Raw genomic sequence first — 10,781 nt, 5'->3', positions numbered from 1 at the left:
TGCCCAGGTCCTCAAAGCCCCTGTAAAATATCCATGCATGGATATTTTAAAACTTGCATAAGCCAAACAGTTGTTTTCTTCATGGATTATTAAAGGGGGGAGAGCCTGTCAGCCCAGGAAAGTTGTATCTTTGGGGGCAAAGAGAAGTTGGTTTCTTGGTTAGAAATATGTAAATGCCAGGCTGGTGGGTGGGAATGGGTGTGCTCAAGTGCATAAATAGAGAGTCTCCGCTCACCTACACACAGACCTTTGGAACAGGCTCCTGGCTCTTCCCGCTAGTGAAAGTAGGAGGAGCAGCAGGTAAGACTCCTGTCTTTGCTTTCCCACAGATAGAGATGTGCACCTGGCAGGAAGAGAGAGTTTTTGGAGAAGCTGGAGGCATTGAACAGGGAGAGCAGACTCAGGCTGTGTACAGGACCACAGGGCTTGGATTGGGCTACTGGGGCCATGGAAATAACTACATGAACTCTCATGGGAGGGGTTGGGGACACCATCTGTGGGCACAAAAGGGATGCCACCAGTCACTTTCTTCATTGGCTGAACCAAAACATCCTTAATTCTCCAGAGGAATTTTTGATGCCAGTTATTTTCCATGTGTAAGATGGCTAATGGCTAGACTTTCTCTCATTCACCCTTGGCTTTTTGCAGTGTGTTTGTTTTATTACACAGCCAATGTTGATAAACAAAGACAATCTGGCTTTTGCTCTGGTCAAGCGAGTTCAAGAGTGGTTTTGTGCCCAGTTCAGGGGATGCACTTACTTCCTGCATATTGGCAAATGGCATTCTTGTTGCTTGCTTCCTCTGTTGTGATTACCACGAGTCATTTGTCAGGCTCTGGCAGCTGGAGTTGGGGAAATGGAGCAGCTGAGGGCACTGGAGTGAACCCAAAGCCTCAGCCGAAATGTTTGCCAAGGACCCCGACCAAGAGGGCTAGGGCCGAGGTGCTCTGCTTGCTCTTAGCGAGTCTTTATCTCTATGTTGGGTGTGTGCGTTAGTACATAGCAACAGATGAATGTGCCCAGGCACAACAACATTTTCCGAAGGTGGTGATCAGTTATAAGAATGACTTTGTAGGAAGTTTGCCAAGCATGGTTCTTTTGGACTTTAAGGGACTTTGGCATTATAGAGCTCAGAAAGTGTCCTTGGAAGAGGAAGTATACTCAGAAAATTTCGTTAGACCTGAAACATTCAGTTTTAAGCCTTTGAATCACTCTCAGCAGGGGCAGTTTGGGTGGCACAGTGGCTAGAGCACCAAACCTAGAGTCAGGAATGCTCAGCTTCCTAAGTTCACATCTGGCCTCAGACATTCCCTAGCCGTGTGATCCTGGGCAAGTCACCCCATCCTTTTGCCTCAGTTTCCTCATCTGTAAAATGAGCTGGAGAAGGAAATGTCCACCCAGTCCAATGTCTTTGCCAAGAAAATCCTAAATGAGCCAGGAAGCATCAGATGGGACTGAAACGATTCAACGACAGCATCACCAGCACAGTGCCTAGTGCATAGCAGGTGCTTCCTAAGTTCTTATCCAGCCTCTTTCTCTGAAAGAAACATCCAGAAATGGGGAGGGAGAGGGAACAAGAGCTTGTCATGTGGCAAGCTTTGTGCTGAGCAGCTTATCAATATGATCTCATTTGGTCCTCACAGCATCCCTGGGACTTGGGTCCCCATTCTGCAGATGAGCAAACTGAGGCAGGCAGAACTGACGTCACACAGCTAGTTAGTGTCTGAGGCCAAATTTGAACTCAGCACCCTATCGATTTGACCACCTCACTGCCCCAGGAAAGTACTTGGCATGTGGAGTCTTGAGCACCTTGGCGAAGAGAAGGGAAAGACATCTCTGAGCAGCTCTTTGTCTCTGTCCGTTCAGGAATTAGGGAATATGGCTTTCCCTTCCTTTTTTTTTTTTCTTGTGTAAGTGAACAAATGCATCCTGTGGCTGCAGTGCTTGGAATTTAAAACAATTGCCCATTGAAGAGCAGAGGAGAACATGTATTTCTCTCTTCTTTGTACAGGTGGGAGACCATGGGTGTGGTGCACCGCATACCCTCTCTGAGACGGTTGATGGATTTATTTTTGCCTTTCTTCTTCTTCTCTCCTTTTTTTCTTCTATTCTTTGCTATAAGAGGTGGCACTTAGGAGGGGGGGTGGTGATGTATTTGGAAATGAAAATGGTGTAAAAACAAATTCTACATTCTTTCAAAAAGGAAAACAATGGTTAATTTAAGAACTGTATATGATTACCTGAAATCAGAAACTGGGCATGAGATAATTCTATCAGCTGCTGCTGCACCAACATTCATGTTCCAACTAATGGCTCTCACAAGCTCTGCCCATCTGCCACAGTACAATGAATTCTCTATGCATTTGATCAAGTTCCAAATTATATCCACCTGAGAACTAAAAGCTTCATGTGGTAAATGTACTGTGCTCTTCAGAGGCAAGAGTGGAGAGGGTTGTACTTGGGCTCAGGGGCCCTGAGTTTGAATCTCACCTGAGGTACTCATTAGTTGTGTCACCCTGGGCAAGTCACTTAGCCCAAGGGCACCAGTTTCCTTATCTGTAAAATGGTGATAAAGATATCCATAGTACCTACCCCATAATGTTTATTGCTGTGGGCAGAGTAAGCTTTAAAGGGCCACTGAGGGAACACTCTGAGATTAATGCTTTATTAGATCTCTGAGGCTCCCAGAACAGCAAGACCTACCCTGCTTGTCCCTGCTCCTTCACTGACTTGCTTACCCATCTTCCCTTGCCATTCAGTTGGCTCTCTCCAAGGTGCTTGATGATGTTCTAGTGTATGGAGCCCAGCATTTCCTATGAGCAAGGTTTAGAATGGTCTAGACTATAGTTGAGAAAACTGGACCAATGATGGTCCTGTGAGGCACATGGACACACAGAGAATCTCAGCACTTCAGAACCAGAAGAGTTCTTTGGTTTGACATCTCCACACACAGCACAGGGTTGGTGATGATCAACTAAAGGGTCAGCTCCTTCAGGAAATCTCTCCTTGGATTAGAGTGCTCTCTCTCTTCATCTCTCTCTCCCTCCCTTCCTCCCACCTCTCTCCCTCCTTCCCTCCCCCTCCCCTTTTTGTACTCTGCCTATTTGCATATATACATGTTGTGTCCTTCTCATGGAAGATAATCTCCTTGGCATGAGGAATGGTTTGATTAGGGTTTCTGTATCCCCCGAGCCTAGTACAAGTGTCTTGTATTTATTTGGTGATTTTAAAATGTTTCTGAACTGAACAGGATGGGTAATATGACCGCTATCTCTAAATGAAATCATCTGTCTATTTAGCATCCCCCACACTGATGTTTTGCTTTGGGATGAAGCTCCTCCGTTTTTCTTCAATGAGAAAGAGAAACAAAGAGAAAAAGACAATGAAGGAAGATGACACGAATGATAGTGGTGACAATGGATAATACTAGGGGTAGCAATGACAATGATGACGCTGGGGATGATGTGGACAGGGAGGACAATGTTTCTGATGCTCTTGGTCATGATGATAATGATGGTAATAAGGAGGAAGAGGAAGAGGAGGAGGAGGAGGAAAAACGGATACTTCTAATGGTCCTGGTGGGGATTTTTGTAGTGCTGATAGGGATGAAAATGGCAACAAGGAAGATGGTGGTGATGATGAAAATGGCCATGACAACAAGGATAATGACTATGCTGAAGATAACTGTGGTACCAATGATAAAGAGGAGGTGTTTGTGATGAAGCTGATGATGGAGATGGTAGCTGTGATTACACAAGTAACGGCCATGATGACTCATGCCAATAGAGTGCTTTAACAGAATTGGGGGAAGCACTTTCTTCATAACAGCTGGTGAGGTAGCTAATTAGGGAATTATTATATTTATTTTAAGAGGAGGAAACCGAGGTTCAGCAAGGTAAAGTAATCACACAGTATCAGAATAGAAGAGGAGGGTAGAGGTTCCAGATGATTATCATAGAGCAGGATCATTGGTGTATTTTAAAGAGCTCATTGAAAACAAATTCTCTGAATGGGGGCAGCTAAGTGGCACAGTGGATAGAGCACTGGCCCTGGATAGGGGGACCTGAGTTCAAATCTGGCCTCCGACACTTAACACTTACTAGCTGTGTGACCCTGGGCAAGTCACTTAACCCCAATTGCCTCACCAAAAAAAAAATTCTCTGAACATCCTGTCAAGACACCCATGGTAAGAAACCACAGTGCCTGAGATGACTAGTTTGGTAAAATTCCATTTCCTTAGTAGAGTGGAACAGTGAAGGAGAGCTTTATTACACATCCAGCAAAGCCCACTCCTTGGGCTTTACTCTGAGATTTTGAAAGGTCAGTCACTTATATTTCCTCTTCTTCATCCTCAGCATTAGCCATGGAGAAGATTTCAGTGTCCACATTTCTGCTCCTGGTAGCAATTTCTCACTCAATGGCCAAAGATATCACACCCAAACCTGGGACAAAGAAGGAGGAAACTCATCCCAAGCTGCCCCAGACCTTGTCGAGAGGTAGGAACTACTTGTATTTGTGTTATTTCCCATTGCTATTGCTGCCCTACTGGGTACAAATTGGTCTTACCTTGCAGTTGCTGGCATCAAAATTCCCCATAGATTAGTTTGTTATATAATCCTCCTGCACTTTATTTTGGGGACTGGGTTTTCAGAGTTAAAACCCCTTCTTGATCATGGCCCATCCAGATATGCCTTGAAGCTTTGCCATCCCTCTCTGATGACTTTTAATCTGAAATGATATCTGTCCCTCCAGGCTGGGGTGATAAACTTTTTTGGACACAGACATACGAAGAAGCCTTATACAAAACAAAGACCAGGTAAACAACAAGCATTTATTATGCCCCTACTGCGTGCCAGAGATACAAAAACTGAAACAAAAATAGCCCAAGCCCTCCAAAAACTTGCTAAGTTCTACTGAGGGGAAAACTATGTACAGAGATAAGTAAATACAATGCATATGCAACATCAATCCAAAGTGATTTCAGGGTTACTGAGGAGGTGGCAGTTGGGCTGAGCTCTGAAGGTTCCAAGGGGAAGAGGGGAAGGAGAAAGGACATTCCAGGAAGAGGGGACAATGTGGGAGATGGGTGTCCAATGTGCAGGGAGCAGCAAGTCGGCCAATTGTTCTGCTTCAAATTAAGGCTGCGGTTACCCTTTCTTCTTTAAAAGGTCTCACTAGCACCATCTAGTGTCTTTTGAGCTCTGCATGAGACAATCTCCATTTAGGAAGGCTACTATATATTGAAAATATATTTGTGGAAGATGAATAGCAACTAACTCTGGTTTCTTCCTCCATCTCTCTCCCTCCCTTTCTCTCTCCCCTTTCTCTCCCTTCTCTTTCCATTCTGTCTTTGCCTCTATCTCTTTTGTCTGTTTCTCACCCTCTCTCCCTCATTCTCCTCCTCTCTCTCTCTTCCCCTCCTCCTCCCCCTCCCTCTCTTTCTCTCTCTCCCCCCTCCCCCTTCCTTCCTCTGTTCTAGCAACAAGCCCTTGATGATTATTCACCACTTGGAAGAGTGCCCACACAGTCAAGGTACAGCCAATAGGAGGAAAAAATGCTATTGTTATAAAATAATTATATGTGACTTCAAAGCTTCCTCCCATATGTTTCTGGAAATCACTGGCGTATGAGCCCCATCAAGTGCAGCCTATTCTGTGGCATTGCTTTAACTGGAATATGTAGAAAGAGCTAAGTGGTCAGCTCAACACAAGGCAGAGAACAATGACTCCCACAGTGATCAATGAGGTTAATTTGGCCTCAATGTCAGACCACCTCAAAAGCCCAAGCAGAACAATTCTGCAAAGTTTTCATTAGTCTCTTTGGTTGGTGCTGCTCAGAAGCATTCACACTTTGCTGGGGTTGGAGTGGAGACTTGTAGTTCTGCTGCTGAGGCTTTAAAATTGGTCATTTTATTGCAGCTTTGAAGAAAGTATTTGCAGAAAGTAATGAGATCCAGAAACTGGCTGATAAATTTATTCTCCTCAATCTAATTGTAAGTTAAAGTGCCTTGATTTTGCTTTTGATGGTTATTAAGATCTTTCATTTGTCAAATTTTTCCAGTGCATATTTGATTTCACTGAATGACTTATGGGTACATCAAATGAGCCTGTGGTGAGAGGGCTCTGGGTGTATGTGTGTGTGTGCTCCAAAGGTTCATTATGTACACTTTGAAAATATGTATATGTCATTCAAACCCAACTTTACCACTGTCTTATCTTAAACCGCTCCAGTCAACTTTTGAATTCTTTTGAATCTTTCATCAGCTATTTATTAGAGACTGAAGGATTAAATTTGTAATCCTGGGCATCTAAGATCATCCAAAGGTTTTGATGCAACCATAACATCTTTGACAAGAGCTTCAAGAGAAAGTCTAATGGATATAGATCAGACAAATAAGGTGGCCAAGCAAGAGGGATTCCTCCACTGATCCACCAGTTTGAAAAAGTGTCTTCCAGAAACTGGCACACGCACCATAAATATTGGCAGGGCACCCCATCTTATTAAAATGGACTTTTTTATTATTAAAAATTCACAAACCCAGGTGGGAAAGAAATGGAAATAATTAAACTTTCAAGTGATCATTTTTGTAAGTTTGTCATTTTCAGACATCAGAAGTTATTCAAACTTCAAATGGCTCTAAGACTTTTGGGACAGCCTGGGTGTATAGTATATTTAGATATTTATATGTGCATAGATTTATACATCTCAGTATGGATGTGTACTTGGAACACATGTGCTCAGATGTGAAATGCCATGTTTTCCATGCCACCACCTGTTCTACTGATAATCCTTACTATGTCACCTAGAAACTACACACCTGTAGCAAACATTGATTGCATTATTACTAAAGCACCAAACAACAAAAGGAAATAACTTTTAGCGAACTATGAACTCCTTCCCAGGCTAGAATAGTCCTGCCCTCCTCTCTCCCCTGAGCAATAGTCTTCCACCGTGGAGTCTCTTGCCCTGTCCCTCATGTGAACTTGTGGCCTCAGATTTGAGCTCTCACCCCATACCTCACTTGAACTTGTTTTTTCCCCTGTCTATCTGAGGTGCTTGCTCTGGACACAAGACAATCCCTCATGTGACACAATTCTGATTGCCTTTCCTATCTGTTACCTTTCTCAGTAACATTAGATTTTTTAAGTCACTAAAAATAAACGTTTTTATTCACTAAATCCAAGATAATTTCTAAAGTCACCTCTAAAAGAAAGAAAGGAAGGCAGAAAAGGAAGGGATGAAGGAAGGAAGGAAGGAAGGAAGGAAGGAAGGAAGGAAGGAAGGAAGGAAGGAAGGAAGGAAGGAAGGAAGGAAGGAAGGAAGGAAGGAAGGAAGGGAGGGAGGGAGGGAGGAAGGGAGGGAGGGAGGGAGGGAGGGAGGAAGAAAGAAAGAAAGCAGAGGATCATAAATCTAGAACAGGAAGGTTCTAGACCTCAGAGGTCATCTAGTCCAATCCTATCATTTTAGAGAGAAGAAAACTAAGGCCCATTGAGATGAAACAACTTGGCCAAACTCACACGGGTAGGAAGTAACCATGGCAGGATTTGAACCCAAAGTTTGCTCTCTCTCTCTCTCTCTCTCTCTCTCTCTCTCTCTCTCTCTCTCTCTCTCTCTCTCTCTCTCTCTCTCAGTGGACTTGATTGTCCTGCACACTGGAGCACATTATCTGTACCTCAGTTATATACAAATAACCCACAGTCTGGTCTTACTCTCCAGCTTTTCCAGTTATGTGAGGCTCTCCCCTCTAGCTAGAGTGTAAACTATTTATGGGCATGGAGTGGCATTCCATGCTTTATTTTCTATAGGCCATAAGTGCCATAAGTCCTAGTGTAATACTAGACACATAATAGGCACCTGATGATGTTTGAGACTCATTATTAACTGGGGGGCAAGTGACCTAGAACACTAATTGTTCTTTTAAAATTACAGTATGAAACCACTGACAAGCACCTGTCCCCTGATGGCCAGTATGTGCCCCGGATCATGTTTGTGGGTAGGTACAGGGCCCTGATGATTACTTCTGAGCATGAAATCCTCGAGGAAACATTTAGTCCTGGGATAAATATAATAAAGATGATGGGGAGAGACATGGCCAAGGAATGCGATGATGCTAGACCTTCCTAATTCCTCCTCTTTCCCTTATTCTCACTGACGAAGATGGGCTTTGAGCTTAAGGTGCACAAACTCATGCCAAGCCCAGAAAACTCCTAGGGCAGCTGTTTGAGTCAGAACTGGACACAACTCTCAGAAAACCCTAGAACTCACCATGCTAATTAAGTGTGTCGAGTGACTTTGTAACGTCATGCATTGTCCTGATAACGATTCTTAACCTGTCCTGGTTCCTGCCTTCCAGAAGAAGTGTCCTCGACTTGATGAAAGTGCTGTTTGATTCAGGATGACCCACCCAGTCATGTTCCTTTTCACAAGAAATAGGTTTTTAGGCTTCTTTCCATAATAGGGCCTACCTGGAAACTGAGCGGGGCTTTTGTTTTCCTCTGCAGACCCATCCTTGACAGTTAGAGCAGATATTACCGGCAGATACTCCAACCGACTCTACGCTTATGAACCTGCTGATATCCCACTATGTATGTATTACCCAATGGGAGGGGAGGAGCAAAGGAAGAAGTAACAAGAGAGGAGCCAGGAGAAACTAGAAAGCACTATGGGGCAATAGAAAAGGCCTTCCTTAGGAGTTCTAGGATCCAGGATTCTTATCTCAGCTCTCTTATATTCTGTGATTCTTCATTCAGATGTTTCCAAAATACTCTCTGATACGGAGAGGTTAAGTGTTTCTTTTCAATGTTTACTCAATCAGTCACTATACCTAGACCAGAAGTCAACCAAAGTCAGCCAGACTTTCTTAGGCTGATTGTTTTTAACTATTTCTATCTGGGGCTAATTTGAAGGCCATAGCTGGAGAGAACTATCAGCCTGAGAGTTAGAACATTCATTGGGCCTATTTAATCTCTGAAAGGTAATTTGTGTTTTCTCTAAAAGATATTTTGGGGGCACTCTTAAAAATTAAACAACAACCACACAGGAGCTATGTGGGGGCTATGGTGAAGAAATCCTACGTGGTGTCAAGATCTTCCCCTAATTGACATGTAAATAGATTTCAAGAAGATCAAAAATAATCCAAAAAGGCAAGGCCCTCCCTCCCCAGTCTCTCTGAGTATTTATCTTCCAACAACAATTCTGATTTTTCTCCTGTTTTCTGATCAGTGCCAGACTTTCTCTGTCTCTACATTTACTGAAATAAAGCATGTATAGTATCATGTGATTTTACGGAGACACTCCAATGTCCGTATAACACCTATCTAGAAATTGAAGCCATCCATTGTCTAACCATGTTCTGTAAGTTTTTTATATGAACTGGTGTAAAGCTGAATGCTCCATTGAGAAAATCTCAATGTCCAAGCACACAAATTCAGAGCAGTGAGTGTGGTTTGTTCCAAATGAGATCCAAGTTAACTTTCATGGCCAGAGGGAAAGGTTATGTCAGTGAGTACTTGTGGGGCACTCAGCTATCTTCTGAAATGGTTGCAGAGTAAGAGAATGGGGACTGGCCTTAGGCCAGTAACATCAGGAACACTCATTAAAGCCCCATTAACAACTTTCTGTTCTTTCCACTATGCCCATTCTTCATCTTGATATACCTTATTTTGGTCCTTTTGTCAAGATCAGAATGATCTATCTGAAAGATAAATTCTAAATTGACCCCAAACATTTCCTGCCATTGGAACTCAGTTTTGTTATTAGAGAGAACAATTACCAATTCAAATTGATTTTTGGTGACACAACCCCTTATGTGATTTTATACAGTATTTTCCTCATGAGTCAAGTATTTAACATTGAATCCAAACAAATTTCCCTATTTTCCTGACCCCATCTGCATCTCCTTATTGACTGTTAAGTGTCACCACATCTATGTTTTCATCTTTTTTTCTCTTTAGTGCTTGACAACATGAAGAAAGCCCTGAAGTTGCTAAAGACGGAATTGTAAAGACGAGAGCTGCACCTTTGTTCTCTCTCTGTTCAGCCTCGAATGTTGGAGTATTGAAGAGATCAGGAAGATTCTTGTTGAGAAACACAGAAACGCTGGTCTATGTACAGAATTAGGATTATGGCTTAATGTTGCTACGGTAATTTTGTGCTTCATGTTAAATGTATTCGTTGAAAAACAGAAAGACAGAGCATTCCAAAGCAGTAAGCCATGATTATTTTTTTAAATAAATCTTTTTTTTTTGAGTGTTGAAGGTCTCATTTTTGAAGAACTGATTTCTCACTTGAAACATGTATAAGGTTACTTTCATAATCAGATAGCATATCTTGTACATCTAGCTATGAGAGCTACTGCTTCATAGCTTGGAGACACCCAAACCTTGTTTCCCAACCTGCCTTTGATACTTGCGAGCCTGATGATCCTGAGGAACTCTGCAAAGCCATGTTATATTCAGCTTGTGCTGTGTGGGGATGCCCACATTGATGACATTATGTATGGGGACAGTGACACAGGGGGCACATCGTATTATGCCAACTTAGACATGGGTCATGGTAAAACTACAACATAACCAGCTGAGGCAAAATGTGTCTCAAAGACTGACAAAATAATCAGCTTGATGAAAATATAAGCCAGACTTGGTGACCTTGTCTATGCATACAGGACCTTGGATTTCATCAGGGTCACCAGGATTATAGCTTTGAATATGGCGAGTAGGACAAAGAGAACATTTGGACCAACGGTATGATGGAGCATCCAAAAAAGATCCTTTAGGAAGAATA

General features: G+C 42.8%; 1 protein-coding gene across 1 annotated transcript; it reads left to right on the top strand.

Moving 5' to 3' along the window:
* The first annotated feature begins 261 nt into the window (after positions 1-261).
* AGR2 (anterior gradient 2, protein disulphide isomerase family member) lies at positions 262-10,227 on the top strand. Its single transcript, XM_043968623.1, has 8 exons — positions 262-300; positions 4,355-4,495; positions 4,752-4,815; positions 5,479-5,531; positions 5,918-5,991; positions 7,929-7,992; positions 8,501-8,584; positions 9,953-10,227. The coding sequence occupies exons 2-8, from the start codon at positions 4,363-4,365 to the stop codon at positions 10,000-10,002; spliced, it is 522 nt and encodes a 173-aa protein (XP_043824558.1). The 5' UTR covers positions 262-300; positions 4,355-4,362; the 3' UTR covers positions 10,003-10,227.
* The last annotated feature ends 554 nt before the right edge of the window (positions 10,228-10,781 follow it).

Source organism: Dromiciops gliroides, chromosome 5 (genome assembly GCF_019393635.1).
Source record: "Dromiciops gliroides isolate mDroGli1 chromosome 5, mDroGli1.pri, whole genome shotgun sequence".
Lineage (NCBI taxonomy): Eukaryota > Metazoa > Chordata > Mammalia > Microbiotheria > Microbiotheriidae > Dromiciops > Dromiciops gliroides.
Note: the sequence above shows the minus strand (reverse complement) of the source record. Positions and strands in the feature narration are given on the sequence as shown.

What these genes read in the sequence shown, in the direction of transcription:
- AGR2 (XM_043968623.1), top strand. Translation starts at nt 4,363, where the DNA reads ATGGAGAAGATTTCAGTGTCCACATTTCTGCTCCTGGTAGCAATTTCT. An exon ending in AGAGTGCCCACACAGTCAAG is followed by an intron (nt 5,532 to 5,917) that starts GTACAGCCAATA and finishes ATTTTATTGCAG; the next exon opens with CTTTGAAGAAAGTATTTGCA. An exon ending in GCCCCGGATCATGTTTGTGG is followed by an intron (nt 7,993 to 8,500) that starts GTAGGTACAGGG and finishes TTTCCTCTGCAG; the next exon opens with ACCCATCCTTGACAGTTAGA.